The sequence below is a fragment of the Lycorma delicatula genome, chromosome 6 (genome assembly GCF_047948215.1).
Source record: "Lycorma delicatula isolate Av1 chromosome 6, ASM4794821v1, whole genome shotgun sequence".
Taxonomy (NCBI): domain Eukaryota; kingdom Metazoa; phylum Arthropoda; class Insecta; order Hemiptera; family Fulgoridae; genus Lycorma; species Lycorma delicatula.
In genome coordinates, this window is record NC_134460.1 from 143,038,473 (window position 1) to 143,062,318 (window position 23,846).

Consider the following 23,846-nt stretch of genomic DNA (forward strand, 5'->3'; position numbering starts at 1 on the left):
ACGAAAACTAAAAGAGATATCAACAATCCAAGAACATGTGGATGAGGAGGAAGTTATACGGAACACAATGCTGCCAACCGTATGTCACTAAAAATCTGCTTTGGCTATTCAGATATTCGGATATCTTTCAGATATTCGGATATCTTTCAGATATTCGGCTGTTTTCTGAACAGACCTCGTATCTTTACATTCCCTGAATTATTAAAGATACAATTATTTTTATATTTATTTTTTTTATTTTTAACTCATCTCATATTACCTTATGTTAGGTAATATTAGGTTATTGGGTAATATAATTCTCAGAAAGGTTCTGAGAATTGTAATTATGGGTTCCATCAAATACAATATTTTCATGAAGCCGCCTTGCATCTCTTCTCATGTGATTGCTGGAAGGGGGTTCAGGCTTTCTAATAAGGTTCATTATCTTTTTCGTGAAAAAAAATATTTTAAACGTGCAATTTTGCGTTGTTATTTATATGTAGACAAATTTATATCAAAAAATTGCCATCAGTTCCTTTAGACCTTAAAATAAACTCTGCAATTTACGATAAATTAATCTTTCGTAATTGTGAAATAATTGTTGATAAATCATAATTTACTGATGAAAATACAGTTTCACTATCAAGAAAAAACTTAAACTTTTAACTATTTATTTTTTCTTTAGGTGACCGCCCCCCCCCCCCTCCGTACCATTACTGAACTTTTTATAATGTAATTGATTTCAATGACCTGTCAACTACTGTAACAAGTTACTTAATCAGGCTTGTTTATTTAATATTAAACCATTCTACTTTATTATTGTTAAATAAATAATGTAATAAATACTTTTTTAGTATTTATTTTTATACATTATTCAATATTCTGATGCAATATCTGTAATGTTTTTAATCAACTGTAAATTAACCCGTTATTTTAAACTGGGAAAATATATTACACATCTTGCTTAAATTTGTCACAAATATTATAATTTAAGGCATAATATTTTATATATATATATTTTTTTTTAATATATATTTTTTTTTAAATTATACCTATCTAATGATAATAATCATTCCATGCTGATTCAAATAAAATTTTTTTCTGTTCACTACTTTAGAAACTACTTAAGCTGAGTAATGGAAATTTTTATAGTTCTTTATCATTATTATTGATTAAAAAAAGCGGATTTCGGATTGATTAGATTTTTTTGAATGATTAAATGTAAAAAAACAGAATAATTGTTGAAAGGTAATCATACCATTTAAGTATAGTTTTTGAATTCATTTCTTGATATTGCTTTTTAATATATTATTGTATATATACATATTTTATACAGATTTTAGGCCATAATCCTTTATGGGATGGTTCTAAAATAAATTATTTTGAAACCATCATAGTTTAAGATGTTGAACAGATGAGCGTTTTAAAAATTTCCTATGCTCTGATTTCTGTTGCTGGTTAAAATTTTCTTTTAAACCTATCAACTTATGGTTTGAAACTACTTTCCATAGATCAATTTGTTTGTATTAAAAGTATTTGTTTCATTAGTCAGTTGTATTGCATTATGTAGGGAGAATTAGTAACATTATTTTGTAAGATTATTTTCAGTGACATTTGCTCATTCAAATTTTACCTGATACGCGCCTCTAGCCCCAGGTTTCACTTTTTGTTCAGCTATCAGGTAGTAAAAAGAATCCCTGGGCAAGACTGTCAACAGAGCTACCCACATCATACCACTTAGATGGCAAGGAATACTTTCTGAAGGAGATCTCCACACCCTTAATATTGATTCAATTGACATCCTACAAGAACCCACTTAAAACCACGGGTGAGTAAAGAAGTAAAGTTAAAGGAAAGAGATTGATGGTAGTAAAGGAGGATAATCTACCCACAGAATGACAGTGAAAAGAAACAAAAAATCCTACTCAAAGGAGTATTGTGGGCCTCCTCCTTACAGTAGGCATTTCCAACCCTTCCACAATCTCTTAGTATAGGGGTATCTTTACTTAAGGTGGGAGCAACAATGATTTGGCATAGACCAGTTTAAATATATTCCACCAACAAATTGATTTTCTGATACTGAAGTGGCACCTGAGGCAAGTCTCATACGTCCTTAAAGGAATACTCAGAATTATGTGGTTTGTATAAATATCCTACCCTACTGAAGGGCATTTGTATATGGGTCTGTGTGTGTGTCCGTTCCCTTTAGCTTAGCACCGGAATGTACCGATTACTAGCGGAAAATCCCGTTCGGTTAATACATGTCTCGTGTTGGTTAGGTGTATGTATGCTTGTTATATTATTATATATATGGATATATCGATATATATTCGAAATATGTATTAATAATATATTTCAAGGAAGTATTGTAATAGCGAAAAATTTCAGTTCTCAGATTTCAACGGAAATTTCCATTTTGAGTAGTTTCGGCGTGACCTCTGTTCGTACGTACGTATGTTTCTTGCGTAACTCGAAAATGATTTGCCGTAGAATTTTGAAATTTTGGATTTAGGACTGTTGTAACGTCAACTTCTGAACCTCTCCTTTTGATTGCAATCGACTGGACCAAAAGTGTTCAAAAAAAGGCCAAAATTAAAAAAATCCGGAATTTGGACCTTTTCTTAACTGCATCAATAAGCTCTCATTGAGACTTTTTCAACGATATATAATAATTGGTACTTATAGCCCAATAAAATTTTAATTAATGAACTATTTGAATCTTGTAAGGGAGGGGAAGGCACATCAGCGAATCCCGACTTAATTTCCCTTTTTTTCTAACTTTTTTTATTAATTTAAATATATTGATTTTTCATGTCAGTTCATTTTCTGTAATATGTAATTGTAAGTACACTTGTAAGGTCACCATAGAAAAAAGTAATAATAAATAAATGAAGTTCTTTGGTTTTTTCCATTATTTTAGTAGAGAAATCAGTATCCTGTTGAATAAACTGGATACATTGTTGTTCGTAGCAGTTGGTGGTAAATGTTATATGAGCTATTATATATAATTTTTTTTAATAATGAAAACTGAATCAAATTTATATTTAATCTAAATTTTACAATATTGCCTATTATTATCAGGGGCCTTTATTATTTAGAAAATACCAGGCTAAAGGTATTCAAAAGTAACAGCTTATTTTAAGAGAGCTTGTTAATATAATTTAATAATATTTTTTTTTTAATAAACGCAGCAACTCACCAAGTTTTAATGTAGGTTAGTCAAATCTTTAATGTGTGCACCTTTATAGCTTGGCAGACGTCTAAATCATAATCTAATTCTTGCCAGATGTTTCGGAACATCTGCAGCGTTATTAGACCAACAGCTTCAGCAATTCTCTGTTTTAAATCGTCCAAATCTGGAACGTTTCTTTGGTACACACAACTTTTAATAAATCCCCAAATAAAAAAGTCCAAAGAATGATATCTGGAGCTCTTGGCCGTGCAGTTGGACTTCTTCCCATCCAAAGTCCGGGGAAAGTGTCTTTCAAGAACATGGTAACAACATGGATCTTGATGAAAGCGTGATAGGAAGACATCTTGTTGGAAATTGATGCCTGCAGGAGTCTGTGGAACAGCAAAGTTCTCTAGCACATCGAGGTACGTGTGTCCTGTCAGAATGGGCTTCATAAATGAATCATTCTAATTAGGTGACATTAAAGATATACATTAATAGCAAGCATCTTTATATAAAATAAAAACAAGTATTACATTTACCTTATTTATAAAATACATTAAGGTTGAAAGCTTTGCTAATAAGAATGTCCAGTCATTTTTGTTCGTCTTTTGAGTGCGCTTCGCCAATGTCGCCTTTGCTTTCCTTGATTTGTAGTAGTGTGTATATAGTATAGATTAAACTTTTATTTGTCCTGTAGCTACAAGCAGAATAAATGAACTTAAATTCACTGTGACTCGTAAAAAATTAAGTCGGCAATTTTGGGGATTAATCAGTAATGTGTACAAATACATAAAAGAAGAAACAAGTAAATTTGGAAAGTCGGGAAACGACAACAAGCATATTATTCCGATTCATAAGTGTGAAGAAAGAACTGCGTATGAAATATCACGATCGCAAGCTCAAAGAATAAAGAAACAGAAAAAGGAGTTATTAAAAAAAATGTTAAAAAAATTCATCAGAGGCTTTTACATCTTTCAGTACACCAAGAAAACATAAAATCCGCGACAAACCGTTAACAGGTCTAGATGATTTCGACATGAGCGTAGTGAGAAGGACCGTAAACAAATTTTATTTCAAAGAAAATCAGATGCCCACCGTACCAAAATTGCTAATACGTCTGAAAGATTCAACAGGATCCTTAGTAAATAAAAGAAGCCTAAGAATACTACTATATCAAGTGGGTTTCGAACGGGAAAAAACTGAAAACAATAGAAAACTTATTATTGAACATCATGACATTAGGATTAAACGAATGTACTAGGTAAACGAGATACAAAAATTCAGAACCGAAAACAGGCTAATTGTATACTTTGATGAAGCGCATATTTTGTCAAATCAAGCCTCGACGAAATCATGGAGGAATAATCACTTAAAATGGGCTGAAGAAAAATCTTTCCGAAAAATCCGTAATAATTTTAGAAAACGCTTCTTATCACAGAACATATTTATTTTGTATATTTTTATTTTTGTAAAATTTGTATATTTAATCTGTGTAAAATGCGCAGTTTAAAGATTAATAAAACAATTTATATAATTTAGTTGATTACTCTTCATTTAATTCATCACCGGATCGACATAATGCTAATTGAAAGACAAGATTTTTTTCATAAGGTATATAACTTTGCATTATCAATTAAAAATTAATTAATTACATTATTTAATATTAATTGTTGACATGATTAATATTGATATTAACATGAATGAAATAATAATTATGATAATTAGTTATAATAAATATTAGTAGTGCTAATTTTGCGTTGTGTATAAATGTACTGATGTTTCCGTAATGAACTGTATTTGCTAAATTGGTGTTAGAATGACTACAATTAACCTCGACTGACTACAATTGCTCGGCTTGCTTGCGCATATGTATTCTGCTGACTTTGAGAATATACAGAACAAATGAAGATATTTCCTGTCAATTGAGCCTAAGTTTAAGAGATTACGACGAATAGTTTTCTAGATATAGACCCATTACTTCCAGACATCTGTATGTAATACAAATTAAATGTATATTTCAAATGTTTTTTTTTTTGTATAAGGAGTATTTTCAATCATTTTCTTCATACTTGTAATATATCTCTGTGACTACTATTTTAAACAGTGGTTAATACTAAATTTATTGGTGAGAGCCCTTATTTTACGTAATTCTTTTTAATTAGGAAACCATACTTTTAGGATACCAGCATAGACAAAAATTTTTAATTTTTTTAATGTAAAATAAAAAAGGGCTACTTCTTAAAACACTAGAACTATATTAACAATTTTTTTTAAAATTAATTTGGATAGACTGAATAAACAGACGCTCTTGAAATCTGTTTCACTTTTCAACCACATTTAATATAGAAATTGGAAAACTTTTATTATATTTTCTGTTACTTCCAATTTTGGAGAAAGTCCCCTAATCTACCTTAATAATTTTTATTTATATATTGTTTTTTTAAGAAATTAATTTTTTTGAACAATAGATTTTCACTCGAATTCAGTTTCATAAATTCTTTTGTTTATGGAGTCCGTTCAGAAATCCTAATTCTGAGTTCCATTTCTCCATGTGCTGCTACTTGTAGCTTGATTTTATTGATTTTTTAAAAAATATTTTTATAGCATTTATTCAAGTTAGTATCAGAAGTAAATCAAAAGCAATTGCAAGTACTCTGACATAATCCAAAAAAAAAAAAAAATTATTACATGTAGATTGATGGATACTTCAAAATAAAAGTTAATAAGTATGTCATATATAAATTTTCTTCATCTTTAACTCATCCTTAAGTTTTACTTAGGAAGATTTTTTTTAAATGTACTTTGAACATATTGACATAATTCTGTAAATAATTTCAAACCTTTTCACCTTTCTACATTTTTATTATTTTATTTTGTAAGTGCATTCATCTGAGTGTATCTGTTAATCACAGAGCTAATTTATATTGGTTTTTACTTTTTGTTTTAAACATATATTTTGTTATTTCCAATTTCAGGATGATAGTATTTCAGAAGATGGCATACAAACTTTATTAAATACTGTGAATTGGGATGGCAACCAGTCATCGGATCCAAGGAATTTACATGGTGGTAAACTAATTCAACCAGAACCAGGTAATTCATTTTTAATTTTTTATGAACTTCAAATTGCTTAAATAGATTCAAAAACTTCTATAAATACCCTGATTTAAATGTATCTTGCTACTACTTTCTTTTTGTCCATTTTTTTAGGAACAAGTTCTTATCATCAGGAGCAATTAAATATTCCATTATTGTAGATTATAGTAATGAAGTCAATACAAAATGAGATAAACAGAATAATAAAAATGGTACAAATTTTTAAATATACACAAAAGACAGTTAAAATAAATTAGTCTATGGATGTATTGCTTGACAGTTGCTCGTTGACTGTATGTGTACTTGAAAAAAAAAACATGTTATTAGACACAACAAAAGAAGCTGCAAAACAGATTTGAATCATGTATATATATAAATTTTTGAACTAATTACTTTTTAGATTTTTTTTTATTTATTAGATGAAATAAAATAAAATAAATAAATAAATTATTGAATGAAATATTTTTGGAATTATAAAAATTGTTTTTCGTATTCTTGTATTTTAAAAGTTATCTTATTTAATAGAGAAAGTAATTGCTGTCAGTCAAAAAATAATTTCCCATAGAATTTTTAATTTATTAATGTTTTGAAACTCCTGAATCTAACAATAGTAAAATCTTGCATACAAAATTCTGTGTGTACCAAGTGTATTCCTCTACGATTTTCTGTTAGGCTCTGTTTGGCTTCATGTCTCAGGAACAGTTTAACATTTAGTAATAGAATCTGGGTGGATTGTTGTTTGTTAGAGGGATTAATTGTTAAGAGGTATATGCATCATGAATGCTTACATAAAGAGAGGAACATTTTTTTCATTTCCCCTGTAAAATAAATATATATGCCAATTTATGGAAGTAGGCAATACTTTACAATACTGAATTATTTTTTTCTTTTATTAAAAAAGTTAGACCTACTGAAATTTTTACGTAAGCTTTTTTCAGCTTAGAACAAAATATTATCAAAGAGAAATATGTTTATAAGTAATACCAAAATGAGAAAAATTAAAAAAAGATTTATAACATTGACCTTCGCCAGTGAAAATTTAATTTTTATAGATTCTTTCTACTTTCAATTTTTTATCTTGTCAGCCTGAACATGCTTTGGGGAGCACAGATTAAAAACTAAAAAAAACGGGTGTGAATCATGGCATCATGATAGAGAAAAGGGAGGCAGCTCCTGCACCTAGGAAGCCCAGGTTCATACACTTAAAAATGTAATTGAGTCTGGGTAAGTCCGATCATGGTGTGGGAGACCTTCATGGTATGCTGGTGGGGCACAGTTTAAAGGGCATGTTGTGAAATACATGCCTGAAGCCATCCAAATAGGGTCGGGAAGGGTAGCCCCTCATCGAAATGTGTGTCGGCATTCAGGAAGAGAGTGTCGGGACACTTTGATGACATGGAGGGGAACCCATTGGGTGAAGGATCTTTAAAAGACCAAGCTAGGGTGGGCAGCCTACTGCCATGGCACCTCAGGGTGACTGACGAGATGCCTATTGGCGATTTCTGGTCACCTTCGAAGGTGTCAACATAAAAAAAGAGATTGTCCTTTCTCACTGCCCACCTGTTTTGTTTTTCCTTGATGACTTTTCCCTATTATTTGTGGACTGATCCTCCATGCATGTCAGGACCTCGATGGTAGAACCTTGTTATTGTTTGGTAAGAGCAGCTCCTTTGGACAGACTAGAGAGCTGCAGTGGTTGCATAATAAGCCTAATGATTGAAGTGTTTATTGTACAGATAGGTCTCTTAATTCCTCCTACAAAGAAAAAGAAAGCAACCCAAAATTGGAAACATAATTCTAAGATAATCCCACAAGCAGAGTTACCACACTCTTCTGTGAAATTTACTGGCTACCAGTTAGAGTGATTTTATTGTTGCTATATAATCCCCACGATACTTGTCTAAAGAAAAAGATTAAAGAAAAAGAATAATTGGGTGGGCAGAATCTCACTACTAGCTGTGAATTTAGCCAGTAATCTTCTGTTTTCATCAGAAGGAATGGGAAGTCATTTGAATCCACCTTTTAATTAAAAAAGTTTTGTTACTTTACTGAAGATTTTTTTTAGGTTTATCTGTACACTTATCACTGTACACCTATCACTTATCTATAAACTAATTTATAAACGAATAATTAACAGTTAATGTAATCCACCTTATCAGCATGTTGATATGTACTCTAGATCTTTCAGCCTACCTGGAAGCCATCATCAGGAGTTACAAGTTAATATATTTAAAGTCAAATGTTTAAAAAATCATAGTTAAAATTTAAAAACAGTCATGACTGTCCCAGTCCTACTAGTATAATTTATACTATAATTATAGTGTATTTATACTAGTAGGACAGTGACGGTCATGACTGTTTTATAATTTTTAATTATGATTTTTTAAACTTTTGACTTTAAATATATTAACTTTAACTCCTGATGATGGCTTCCAGGTAGGCCGAAAGATCTAGAGTACATATCAACATGCTGATAAAGTGGATTACATTAATTGTTAATTATTCGTTTAACATATCAGTGGACCATGTTTGAAAAACCATTTATAAACCTAAAAAACAATTGGCTGTGGTATTCTTAAAAAGTACTGATAACATTAGTAACAAAAATAAAAGAAGGAAGAAAAAGGTTGATCAAAAGACACTTTATTAAAATACATAACTGTATGCTATTGTCAGGTGGAACAATCTCTATTGTTTATTATTAGATTATTATTTAGTGTAAATGTGATCACTTTTAATACATTTGCCTTATTTCTGATTTGAATTTCTGAATTTGTGTACAGTAACCTTACAGTATGCTGTTTCCTATGAAGTCTTAAGTTATTTTTATAATTTTTGAAGATTAGTTGCCTAAAGTGAAACCAATGTGATATTTATATTAATGAATCTACATTTGATTTCTGATTTATTTGTTTTCTAAATATTTTATTAATAACTACTTGATTTCTGTGTTATTGGGCTAATTTTTTCATTGTTTTTCTATAACTGGACTATTTCAGAATTTTATTAAGCTTTAGCTAAAGAGGTATGGAGACTATATCCAACATTGAATGTGTATGTTATGCTTACGTCTTAGTCTTAATAAGTAAACTAATCAATACAAATAATAGGATGAGAAATGTGTATAATAATTTAAAAAATTACACCATCAGTTATAACATAAATAACTTAAATTAAAATAATCTTATCAATAATTCTCAAACCAATTAGTAGGAATAAAATAAAGATAAGTAAAAAAAAAAAAAAAAAAATTATATTGAAATATTGAATTCAATTTTAAAAGTACTACTTATATAATTATAGTAACCATCTGAAATAAAAATTTATATCAGAAATAGAATTTTTTTTCTATTATACTCATATACTTAACAATCAATTTGTTAATAGTAATAATAAACAGTATTAATTATATTAATCAGCAAATAAATTCATAGACAAATTAAATAGAATTTAATTTTTAATATCCACTTTATCAGTATCACTGAAGTACAATAACAGGATTTTTAATTAAATAAATAATTAATAGATTACCGATACTTTTACCATCAATAAATAATCAATTTTATCAAAATGTTTATATTTAAATGTAATCTTACTATTAATAAAAAAAAGAAAACATATAAGAACATGACCAATTATTCTAAACACAGTAAGAATTCCAATAATAATAATAATATTAATGTAGGATTTAGGCTAAATAAACTATTAATCTTCAAAGCTGAGAATACTTAAAAGTAAGCCTTGACAAATTTTGGCATTATTATACATACAATTTAATGTCAAAATTTAGTACAAAACCTAATAAAAAGTCTAAACCTTGAATGAATTTAGAATCACTTAAAAAAATTGATAGTTTAAAAAAAAATTGGTGATTGCTATTTTAATTTTCACTCAATTAATTCAGTTTGGCTGTAAAACTCAGTTTGTTAAATTCATTTGAAAATGATGTAGGATTAATTAAAGTAACTACTAGTATAATTTGACAAAATAAAAGTGCTGTTGTAGAATTGCCTGTTAGTTGCAGGAGTTTAATTGTTGTTAGCTGAAGATATAGAGATCCTATGAAGGTGTTAATAATTAAAAATAGTGGTTCTAATACTTTTTCTAACCTTAATTACAAAATTTACATATTAATCTGTACATTCATTAGACTTTGACAATGTGACTGAAACATGAGTTGCTGTAAAAAATTGCGTAAACATTCCCAAGAACAGTAATCATTCCATGTCAGGTATATTAGGAAACTTGAGAAGTAATGGTTTCCCTATGCCATCTTTAGTTAAATTATTTTTTTTTGCATTTCTGAGTAAAATTCAGCAAAATGCAAGCATATATATATATATATATATATAATGCTTTACTTATTCTTTTGTTGTTACTTTTTAAAACTTAAGTAATATTTTATTATTATTTTTCATATAATAACAATAGTAATGGTGACTATGTCTAAACGATTTGCAGTAAATTTTATTCTCCAAGAATTGTTTTGACTTCTAAAACTAGCAGTAAAAAATTACATAATTAAAAGCTATTTTAATTAAATTTCAACATCCTTCATTATTTAAAACAGCTTTAGTTGTATAAAATAGCATTAGCGTTACTTTAGCATTTACTTTGTCAGTAAATTTAAAACACGGTAATTTATTATTTTAATAATTATGAGAAATGCTATTGTGTTTTAGTCTTGATGAGCATTCTACCTGCAGTGCCATTATTAATGTCTATTCCTTGAAAATTTTTACAAATTATAAATTTATTAAATGATGCAATCAAAATGATTGAAATTGTTAGTACTGGTTATAATTGTCTTAGAAATGTTGAAATGCTAAATGAATATAGTTGTTAATTTATTAGGAGGCTTCATATTAACACTTTATTAGTATTAAAAATGTAATTAAGAATGTTAAAAAAGTACAAAAGTATCCTTAGAGGTGGTGGCATTTGTTAATGGGTGATTTAAATGAACTTTTAATGAAATGTTTTTATTTTCATATTTACATGGCCTATTAATGCCTAAAAATATACCTTCAAGCATTTTACATAATAATAATTTTTAAAGATTACTTCCTGTTAGTAGCGAGTATTAATGAATTTACATTCATACATTAGTGAATTCAATGCTGATGCAAAATTTCAGTAAATGCAGCTTCAGTCTCCTCACTAAGCCTAGTCTTCAGTTAATTAATGCTCTGAATGCAGTGAGAGAACATTCAGCCTTTTAAAAATACCCATAAAATAAATTTCACTTCAAAACATCTAGTGATCTCACAGACCAAATTACATTGCTCAGAAAAATGTGATTTCTAAAATTATGTCCTGTAAAGTGAGAATTAATGTTCTCGCATTATAGACTGTAGTTCTATCTTGAAAAGAATAATTTTATAATCGTTGCTAGTAAAAATGTGAGGAACTAAAAATTCTGTTTGGTTAAATAACCATTTTGATGTAGGTTTCAGCAAACAACCAAAGATTTTTCATGAAATGTTTGTTTTGTTACATTTTACTAAAAGCTTTTCTGCAAAAATAGCTCTCCAATTAAATTTACTTGTTTTTCTATTATTGGTCCTTCCTAATACTAAGCATTTGGGCAGTATTCACCCCCAAAATATGACAAAACAAGAAAACAAGCGTAATATTAAAGCATTTCACCATGCAGAACATTATAGATTCCACAGTATTGAAATCCTGGTATGTGGGTATGTGTTTTTTGGTCTGGATACACCTAACCCACCGGGTTGGTCTGGTGGTGAACGCGTCTTCCCAAAACAGCTGATTTGGAAGTTGAGAGTTTCAACGTTCAAGTCCTAGTAAAGTCAGTTACTTTTACATGGGTTTGAATACTAGATCATGGATAATACCGGTGTTCTTTGGTGGTTGGGTTTCAATTAACTACACATCTCAGGAATGGTCGAACTGAGATTGTACAAGACTACACTCATACATATCATCCTCTGAAGTATTATCTGAAAGGTAATTACCACAGGCTAAACAGGAATAAGAAGAACGACTGGATACACCTTACTTAATACCAAACCAATAGCTACAAAATTTTAACCCAAGTTTCATTACCATAAGGTGATGGAAATAAGTTGACATGAAATTGAAAGTATAGATGAAATTTCCTATCTCCATGGCAGAGTGGTAGCATCTCGGACTTTCATCCAGAGGTCCTATGTTCAAATTGCAGTCAGGTATGGCATTTTTCATGCGCTACAAAATTCCATTTCCATATTCCATGCACAAGATTCAAGCTTATGTAGCAATATCATCAAGTAAAAAAAAATTCTCATTGTTTATCTCATAAACTTTTTTTTTATACAATTTTTTTTAGGACAAACATACAATACTTTCTTGACCATTAGTAACTTAAATGTATTGACTGGGGAATAAAAATAATACCATAACGGTCCTGCCAATTCAAACCATGGCTTTGAAATTAATGTTTCAAAATTGTCAGTTCTACACATTATTATAAAACTTAAGTGTCGCTATAAGACATGATCAGATATAATTATAAACAATTATAAAAGGGTAATACAACTAGTTGATGGTAAATTTGACATTTTTATTAGCTTTTCTGAATCCGGTTTTAATTTTTTAAAGAGTATAATTATTATGTATTTTCTTCATTTTCTGTATTTATCATTTTCCTGTATCTGTTTTCAAGTTATTTTTAGAGCCTTAAGGTGTAAGAATTGTTTAAATCACAAAGAAATTGAAATTGGAATATATCCAAAAAAAATCTTTTGTTAGATTCAATTGTCAAATTAAATTTAATAAACTATGTTTTACTTAAACTTAGAATCAACTTATTTTATTGATAAATGAATGTTAATAAATGAACCACCAGTTGTAGTATTGATTATGACTTACTGAATTTAGTGGTTCATTTATTTATACATAATTGAAGCACATATTCCCTTCCATGTATAATATATTTAGGCATCATTTAATTGTGTTGTGCAATATTGTAGAATGGAGTAGCTTTTTATAACCATAATATTGTGTGTAATTAGATAAGATGTGTTGAAGTTCCTTTTCATATGTTCCACTTGTCTGTTATCAGCCAGATATTAGTTTAAAAGAGTAAAGGATCATATTTAGTTATTAATTTTTTTGTTCACGTAGGTAATACACCCAGATAACCCAGCCTTTTTTTTATAATGAGTGATGAATCTTTTTGCATATTTCCATATTTTTGCATTTTCAATTATATTTATTGTTATCTATCATTAATTTAAATTCATGACTGTTGCAATAAATGATCTAAGAATAAATAAAAGTTGTAATATTTAAAACTTTACAGCTTATAATCAGGGAAGCTTTGTTATCTTGTAGAATAAAATTTCTTGTTCATGTGTGATACCTGTTGAACTACACTCTACTGATTGAATTGAGATTTTACTGATGTCATTTTTGAAAATGAACCTAAAATTTAATTGTTTTCTGATAAACAAATTAAAAACTGTTCAGTTTCTACATACTGTATATTGAATTGTGTTCCCAGAATATGTTTTCAGAATTATTATGCACCTCTTTCATCAGTGGTGCTGGTGGCACTGTTATTAATGGTGTCTCATATGTTTTGTATGTGGTCAAATAGTTAGTTGATAAATATTGAGCTTGCTCATTTAATGTGCATTTTTATGTCTGAAATTTAATATGTATTATTAAAAAACGTTTCAAAATCATGACTTCTGTAAGCTATGTATAAACGTTTCACATTAGTGTTTCTCAATGTCTGTTTTGTTTCTATGTGTTTACTTACTAAGTTGATTCTATTGTGTAAAATGCTTCTATGTGTGTATTCTTTATATCTACACAGTATATTTGAAAAGTTACCGAGCTAAATTAAATATAAATACATATTTACAGATAAACGAGTTTACTCACATCAGCCCTTCTACATAGAACCCTTCTGTAGTTATACACTCGTTGTAGCGCATTACGGTAGAGCCCGTCGAGCGCTCTGGAGAAATCACTTTGTGGGATCGCCTTCAACTTCTCGGTGCAAGTCCTTTGGATGGCCGGAATATCGTCGAAAAAGCGGCCTTTCGTCTTTAATTTGATTTCGGAAACAGAAGATAGTCTGCTGAAGCCAAGTCGGGTTAATAGGGCTCGTGGGATAAGACTGTATTTGATTTGCGGCGTAATAACATGTTAAAGCTGTTGCCGTGAGTGCCGGGGCATTGTCGTGCAAGAGACTCCAACTGCTCGGATCCCGGTACTCGGGCCGGATTCGATGAATTTGACGCATCAGGCGTTTCATTACTTCCAAATAGAAATTAGAATTCACGGTTGCGAGAAATTCATAATGAATCAGGGCCTTTGAGTGAAGAATGCAATCAACATCGTTTTCAGGTTGATTTTTGCTGCCTGACTTTCACCGGTCTTTGTGTTCTAGAACTCGACCAAGCAGCGGATTGACGCTTCGTTTGCGGATCATACATGAAGCAGTAGTTTTCATCCCCAGTTACAAGTGTTTGCAAACAATTCGGGTGCTATCGGGAGTTTCAACGAAGTCTTGAGTGCAAGAAAGACGCACCTGTTTTTGTTCTTCAGTCAAAAAACATGGAACGAGGCAAGAGCACACCTTTCGGCGGTTCATTTTTTCTGTTTGAATTTTGTTGCGTACCGCGTCTTTACTGATGTTTAGCTGTTCTGCTATGGCCCGAAGGGTAAAATAAGGTTGTTCGAGCAGAAGCGCGCGCACTTTCACAACGTTTTCATTGTGAACAACTGTTGACGGCCTTCCGTTTCATTCGTCATCATCCAACAACTCTCTACCGCTTTAACCGCTTCCACACGTGTACGTTGTAGTACGAGATGCGGTTTCATCACCGAATCCTTGTTGTATCATAGAATTCGTTGTTTCAACGAAATATTTTTTCAAGTCGAACACAAAATTCTCGCCCTTCTCTGTTCTCTGTCGCGAGCTCGCACAAAGTCACGTGAACACAACGTACGCGGCAGAATATAACTCGAAACTGGAGTGACAAAACGTGATGAAATTTTGTACACATTCGTCAGACATCGTACTACATAGTTCCGTGGTTGCCCGAGAGATGGCACTACTTGTATGGACTACAAAAATTTAGTTCGGGAACTTTTTAGACCTAGTGTGTATATGAAATTGAGTATTCACTCTGCCCAGAACAGTATTTAGTACTGTTTTGACAGTTTAATTGTCAAACTTTTGAATTGTTTGTTTGTTGTTTTGACATACGTTCATTTGTATTTTTTTTTTACCATTTTGCAAAGCAACAAAGTAATGTTCTTTAAAAGATGTGGGAAATCTTGAGATAAATCAAAAGATAAAAATGAACAAATTTGGTGTGCTTGCATGTAGATTCAAAAAGTTATGTAGAAACCAATGAGATAAGAAAATAATTGTAAAATTTTCAGCACTTATAAAAACTGTTTTAAAGGCTTTGTTTATTCACAATGTAATAGAAATATTAATTTTTTTTAATCTCGGTGATGTTAAAATTTGTGTTCATACAAAAGTGAAGACTTCTCATCTCAAAGAACTTTAACATCTCAGGTAGTGCTAATTGCCCTTAATTTCTCCTGAATAATATTAAAATATAAACTTCATTGTGATCTGTATCTGATCTGAACATATATATATATATATATATAATATGTTCTTTCTTCACTGTCTAAACCTTTATCAACCTTACCTAAAAAAAAAGGACAATCCCATTTATTGAAATTTCTGTTTTGTAAGACCTTGCTGTTTGTTCACTTGAGTGCTAATCATAGCGTAATTCTATAGACAAAATCTTAATGTTTAATCCCTTATAGTTTAGCCTAGGGAATTAAATTTCCAATTAAAACCAGGTTAATCAAAGCCATTAGATTTAAAGAAATATTCGTAATAAATTTATTAAGCAGAATCCACTGATAAGATTGTAGATGGTGCAAACTAGTGTATTGATATATTTTTAATGTTTTATTTTTATTTGATGTTGTGATGATGTATCAACTTATGTCATTCAACCTAATTGTGTTTTTCTAAAGAAAAAAATTTAAAGAACTTTAAAACTTTTTTTTAAATGTTGACATAATTCTTATGGGATGTGGTTATTCCTTCTTTTCCATTGGTTTAATCTATTATAATTTCAGTTTAATATAAATTTACTTTTATTATGTGAAGCTTATCAAACGAAAGGTTTCTCTATTAATTTTCTGTATCTCATATTATTATCTAAACCCACTATAATTTATAGTAACTGTCCATCATCAAGACTAGTGATGGTGGGCGGGGGTGTGGCAACCAGAAGCATCACAAGTAACTGCTTCCATCTCATTTAATAACTATGGCATTAACTGTGTTATTATAACTAATGTAGTTATAATATTCATATTGTTTTTGTCAATGTGCAGTTTACTAACTTTGCATTTTGTTTGCCCTTCTTTTAACATAAAAATAAATTTATAGAGTTCTTTTAATTTAATTTGAATGTTTTATGAATTTTTTCAATTTATTTTAAATAAAAAATGCATTGTTTGATATAAAATTCATAAAAGATTTATAAGAAATTACAAACATTTTACAGATTAAACATCCTAATTAAAAAAATATGCAGTTAATTAATTAGGCTCTTAAAAAAAATGAAATAAAATTTACTCCACAAAAACTGTCATTTAGGAAAGATTAAAAATAAAATTATTTTTGTTTTCGTAACCTTTTTCAAATAAGAAGGAAGTAGAATTGGGAGTTGCGTCAAAATTTTTAATTTCAGTAGACACCATCGCTTTCAGTTCTTTGTGCATTCACTTTTTGTATCTGGATTTATGAAGAACTGCATGCCTGTAAAAATGAAAATAGGAGAATACAATATAAAATTATTTCTTACAGACAAGGGCTGCAATTATTCATTGTAGTTACACATTTAAATAATGGTAAATTAATTGTATTATAAATAAATAGCTCATAGCATATTGCTGCCCGGCCCATGCCATAGCTTTGAGCTTTATTTGAACTTTTGTTTATTTTTTTAATAATGTATATTGTATGAATACATAGATAGATACAGTTTACTATTTTACCATATACACGACAAATATTAAACTATTTTTAGTCATCAGTGCCATTCCTTGGAAGTACTTAAATATTTGAAACATTTTGGAGGTCGGCCTGTAGCATCTGCGTCCCTTGCTTGTGACATGTACACAGTCTTGTATGGACTCAGGCTGACCGTACCTGAGACGTGTAGTTAAGTGAAACCCAAACACCAAAGAACATCAGTATCCATGATCTAGACTCAAATCCAAAGGGTCATGCTGTCCTATGGAAAATTCTCACTTATCTTCTGAATTGGATGACATAGAAGTCTTTGACTGAAGTACAATTTGCTTAATCATCAGATCCATACTGGAGGTTGTTGAAAGTGACTTGTTTATATAATACCTCATGTCATACAGATAAGTTAATTTTTACCTATTCCTATGCTTTATATTTATCCACATTTCTTAATTCATTTTGTTCTATTTTTCAGAAAAGTGTAAAATATAAATAAATTAACATTCAAATTGATTTTGGTTTATGATGATCTAAACTGCGTTGTTTGTCTTCTCTTACAGTATTTTTAACGTATTCTTTTCTATTACATTTCTCTAACAATGATTTTTTACACCTGTTTGTATTTACTTTACTATAACACATTCTTATTTTCACTTAAAAGCAGCAGAAAAAAGTTATAATGTTATGTTTTACTTTTGTGGGGTGTAAACATACTTGGACATATTCTTTTATGTTTACATAGTAATAATAATAAATAATGTTAAATACTTAAGTTTTATTTATTCCACTTTTATTTTTATCTTTAGAGCAATTTCTTATCAAAAGTATTTCTTTTTGTTATCAGTTTTGTTTTAGTAAAATTACTACTTTTATTTTAAGATAAAGTTAATATATTTATTTTAAGATAGTGATAATATGTATTTAGATTTTGTAATTTATAATTTGACATGTGTGTAGAACTTTGTAAAAATATAATCAGTTCAACTTAAGACCTGATGCTAATGCTTGATTTCCATGGCAGAATCAATAAAATATAAATTGTACTATCATTTTGACAGACAAATATGTTTTTAAATATTACCCAGTTTCATTTTATACTTTTTTATAGTATAACAGGAACCCTCTAACCTTTAAACCACAGCAGTTTTTTCCTAAATTTATTAGTCTACAATATTATATATTAATTTGCTATGTTTTTGTCTATGATAGCAAGCAGTAAAAATTATTTAAATATATCAATTTTTGAAATGAGAAATGGAACTTTAAGTCCGTGAAGGTAGTAGCTATGGTGACAAAATGTTTCAAATAAGTTAATAGAAATGTTACATTTATACAATGTGGTTTGGTTTATTGTTTCAGAGGTGTATAATTTAATAACAACAAAACCTGTGTGTGGTGGGAGGCGCGTGCAGATGTGTAATTTTTTAATTACTTCATTTAAAGAAAGTAACAATTCTCAGCTTACTAAATATGTACATTGTAATTGTTCATCAACCATTCATTAAATTGATAATTAATTTACGTGAACTTTTTTTACATTTTTATATGATTTCTTTTTCTAAAGTAATTTCTTTTAATCTTCTACTACATCACACCTATCTGATTCTAATACAAATTATCAATAAGTGCTCTTTTCCTCTTAGTTGTATTCTGTCAAAGTTTTAACATTTTATTCAGTTTCATATTATCAACTTCCTTCGCAATATCTACAAATTCCATATAGGTAGTAGGTTGTTTTCCTTCAATTTGCCTTCCAATATTAAACTGAGAATAAAAAGTGTAAACTTTCTCAGTTCATTAAGCTAATAAAAATGAGCTTTCTGCTTTTCTGTAAATTCTCTCCATATTTTCAGTCCATGAAATGTTTAAACTGATGATTTTGATGTCTAAAATCAATTTATTTTTTGGAGAAAAAAGAAACTTGCGAAAAATGATTACTTTTCAAGAGTTATCATTTCTAAATATGGACTGACTCTACAGCTAGTCTATAGATATTTGATCATTTATAACATGTAACATTGTCAGTACCTGCTTAGTCCTACAGCTCTTTATCTGATTACGATTACATTTTTCCTTTACATCGAAAAGTCCGATGGAGCTTTTCATTTATAATTACAATCATTAATAAAATATGAATTCTAGTTTATTATTTATTTACAATTGTAACTGTTATTTTCGCAAAAATAATCCCTAAAGATTTTTCACTGCTGTGCTCATTGGTCTTAAAGAATATAGCGGTAAGAATAATTGTTGTTTTAAACTTCCAAATAAAGTTCAATAGAATTTTTTTCTTCTGCAGTGATTAGTTCTGTAATAAAGAAACTTCAGGCTGCTAATTTTAATAAAGTAGCTACAAAAACTAAGAAAAAATATCATTACTTAAAAAATTACAAAAAAATAAATTTATTTAATATCATTAAGAAAATTAATTATTAATATCATTTGGAAAAGAAGAATGACAATTGACATATCTATAGAATGAATGACTAGAAACTTAACAAAGCAATTATTTAACTTTTAAAAACAAAATTAGGGTGACACCAGGAAGTAAACCAAGACCTACAAAAACAAATAGAACAAAAACAGATAGAAAAAAAAATAATAGCGTAGAGTTTTTTCAAAACTCTACGAAATTGAGGATTTCAAACTAGATGAAAAAGAAAAACCAAAGAACAGCAGAAAATTTACAGAAGAGCAAAAACAAGCGTTCTCGGAAAGAATGAAAAAGTACTGACTGGAAAGAAGATGAAAAGATGAAAGAAAACGTAACGAGATCTAAAAAGGTATAATTGAAAGAAAAATAAGTATTTTTGGGAGTAATATTTTTCTGATAATATGATTAATATTGTTTTCCCAGTATGCGACGAGTGTTTTTTTTTTTTTTTTTTTTTTTTTTTGTTATGTAATGATAATATTTTTATCGGTAACGTTTTCAAGTTTTTATAAATAATTAGTTGTTAGAGCTAGTAAACACGCATAATAAACGAGTGAAGGTAACTGAAGAGGTGATACAAGCGCCCGAGTTAGATAACAAACGAAGTATATAATAAAGTGGAATACTACGCTACGTAGAATACATATTTCTATGAAAGGATATGTTTATAATTTAAAAAGAAATGATTAATGGTTCTTATCAATTTATCGTTAAATGCCTTTTATCTACCTTCATTTACAAATAATTTAGTTTTATTGTTTAACCGTGTGAATTGAAATATTTGGCCTAAGTAAGTTCAGTGCGAAAGTTAATGACATAAACTGCATTAACGTCATCACTTAATAATTATTTTTGAGCTCGTTATTGAGTATCCTTATTAGGAATTATAAAACGAAACGGAATATTATAAAAAGTGTAAAAAGAGCTGAGCCGTTTCAAATACATCCCAAGATTCACCAGAATATATATATTATATTATTTTATATATGTATGAATATTTTACGGAATACATTGTTGAACTATGAGAGAAAGAGCAATTATTGATAATTTCTATTAGAATCAGGTAGGTGTGATGTAGTAGAAGATTAAAAGAAATTACATTAGGAAAAGAAATCATGTAAAAATGTAAAAAAAAGTCACATAAAATTAATTATCAATTTAATGAATGGTTGATGAACAATTACAATGTACATATTTAGTAAGATGAGAATTGTTACTTCTTTAAATGATGTAATTAAAAAATTACACATCTGCACACACAACACACACACACGCGCGCGCGCGCGAACGTTTTATTGTTTAATTAAACTATACACATCTGAAACAACAAACCAAACCACGTTGTATAAATGTAACATTTCTATTAACTTATTTGAAACATTTTGTCACCCTAGGTACTACTTTCAGGCACTGAAAGTTCCATAAACATTTTCTTTTTAAATTAATCTTGCGGTTAATTCATCCGACCAGGTCATCCTATTCTTTATCCAATCGCATACCATTCTAGTCGGCTATATCATAGCCATTAGTTTGAATCCTAATGACTAGCTTCATATAAACTGTAAAAATACGTACGTAAACCTCAAATTTGATTTCATTTTTTGTAATTCTTCTCCGAAAAACTAAAAAGTTATTTTTTCTACTTTTACCTCTCCTTTCTGTAACCAACCCATTTTAAATCAACCTGATAACCTTTTCAATTAGAATTTTCTTCTTTTTTTTAAATCTAGAATGTTGGCTTTTCATAAGCTGGGTAGGAAAATGTGTACATTAAAGAAAATTCCCCATAATTAAATAATGGGTGTTTTGATATTTGTTAATAAAAATATTTCGCTTCATTATCGAGATGTTTAGTAACTCGCAAGAAAATGATACCGGCTCATTATTTTATGAGCAGCACATACAGTAGAAGCTTCTAATGATTGTTATTACGTAATCGTTATGTATTATTTCCTCTACACAGTCGTTGAATGTAACATTTATTTTTTTAAAGTTTTTTAAATATCAAAATATCTCGACCTTTTTTATTGTTCTTGATTAGTTAAAATGGGAATCGTAATTAAACCCATCGGGTTGGTATAGTGGTGAACGCGTCTTCCCAAATCAGCTGATTTGGAAGTCGAGAGTTCCAGCGTTCAAATCCTAGTAAAGGCAGTTACTTTTATATAGATTTGAATACTAGATCGTGGATGCCGGTGTTCTTTGGCGGTTGGGTTTCAATTAACCACACATCTCAGTAATGGTCGAACTGAGACTGTACAAGACTACACTTCATTTAGACTCATACATATCATCCTCTGAAATAATACCTGAACGGTAATTCCCGGAGGCAAAACAGGGAAAAGAAAGAAGGTAATCGTAATTAATTGTCGTCTAATTACAATTTTTTCACAAATATATACCGTTTTCAGATTGAATGTATTTTTTTTTATTTACACGGAACTATTAATATATCAAACGTGAAATTTCAGTTCGTAGAATATCTGAATGAGTAATCTATAAACATTGTTAATATCGAGCGCACTTCAATCTGGCAACGCTAGTAAAGCTTTCCATTGGCCGTCACCTGAGCTCAACTTCTGTGTAATATACGATAAAAGAAGAATTAGGTTAATTCTCCTACCTTTTTTTTTGAAATCCCTGGGCGTCGAAAAATGCAAATACTCCATGCCCCATTTTTTTACTGATTATTATACTATCTTTCTCGCAACCAGGAAAGTAAAAATACTATGATGACAGAAAGTAAAAACCAAATAAAAATAAATAAATTGAACACGGCTGATATAAAGACAAAAAAGCTCAGGAGACAAATTACACAATTTTTTAAGAAGTATATAAGTCACAGTTTATTAAAATGTAACTGTTTATTATCTAAAAATGTTTAAAAAATGATGATTCTCTTTTTACCAAACGAATCTTAGAAATACAATTAGAAATTTTGTTTTAACAATTACGTGAATTCCATGAAATCATTTCTATAAAAAAAAAATCCCTTTCGGCACGCAGAAAGCGAAGGTAGATTTCACCGATGCTAAGTAACACTGGGTAACATTTTATTGGTTCTACATTTTTTAGTTGAATTTCTTTTACTTTCTTCTATTTAACTTAGTAAACTGAGAAAAATCAATGAATTTTCTTAGAAGACGACTTTGGAGGTGGGGGACCAGAAAAAAAAATAGGAAATATTAAAATCTGTTTAACTTTTTTTTTGGTTTATTTAAAAATATAATCATAATTTTACAATAAAACTTCATCGTAAATTACCCGCCACCACAAAAAAGAAATTTTAGGTAATTTTTTAATGTATAATCATTTCTCCTATATATAAAAATAAATAAACAGAAAGGTATTACAACTTTGTTGCCAGATTTTTTTTTTTTTACTAAATATTCAAGATAATTTTCATTTCTGGAATTGTAAAACTGTTTGTTTACTAGGTAAGTACATTATCACGTTTAAATATTACTTAAGATTGTGTAACATGAATATATATACTTGTATTTATTTATTTTTTGTTTTTTGAGATTACGACTGTTGTTAAAAGTGTTATCAGCGCTGTAATTGGCCTAATTCCTTCATTGTTCTCTTACTTTCTCACTCTCTCTCTCTCTCTCTCTCTATATATATATATATATATATAGAATTATTTTTATTAAATGGTTAAATTATTAGGTCATTTACCTGTTACCGATTCTTTTCTATTACCTAGACGAGAATTACCTATTACCTCCCTTCCCCTCATCTAGTTGAGGTTTTCCTATGAAGGTTAATTAATTGAAATATGTCCGTTTTATTTTTTGTTAAGATTTATTTACAAAAACGTTTCTGAAATGAAGCATAACTGTTTTTGAAAATTCGAAAAATTATTTGTTTCCGTCAATCATATTTGTTTGGATATAATTGATTAAAGTAGAGATAATTAAAACGAATTCATTGCTTACAGCTTCGAGATGAATAAATATTGTTTGGATTTCAATTTTCCTTTTATTTCAATGGTTTTGCGAGAATATTTTTTAGACTAAGGTGGTAACGAGATTAGGTTGGTTGATAATTAAAATTAAATCCGTTTTAGTATTTTGATTCATTTTTTACCCAAACTGTTATGAATTCCAGTTTTCTTTTTGTTTTTTTTT

The 23,846-nt window shown here is 29.2% G+C and overlaps 1 protein-coding gene across 4 annotated transcripts in view; it reads left to right on the forward strand.

Moving 5' to 3' along the window:
- Positions 1–23,846, forward strand: part of LOC142326309 (PIH1 domain-containing protein 1-like) — a 106,991-nt gene that overhangs the window by 37,193 nt on the left and 45,952 nt on the right. For all 4 annotated transcript variants that reach the window (XM_075368699.1, XM_075368701.1, XM_075368698.1 and 1 more), the window contains exon 2: positions 6,130–6,247. In XM_075368699.1, coding sequence (XP_075224814.1) covers positions 6,130–6,247 — 118 coding nt within the window. The remainder of the gene's footprint in view (positions 1–6,129; positions 6,248–23,846) is intronic.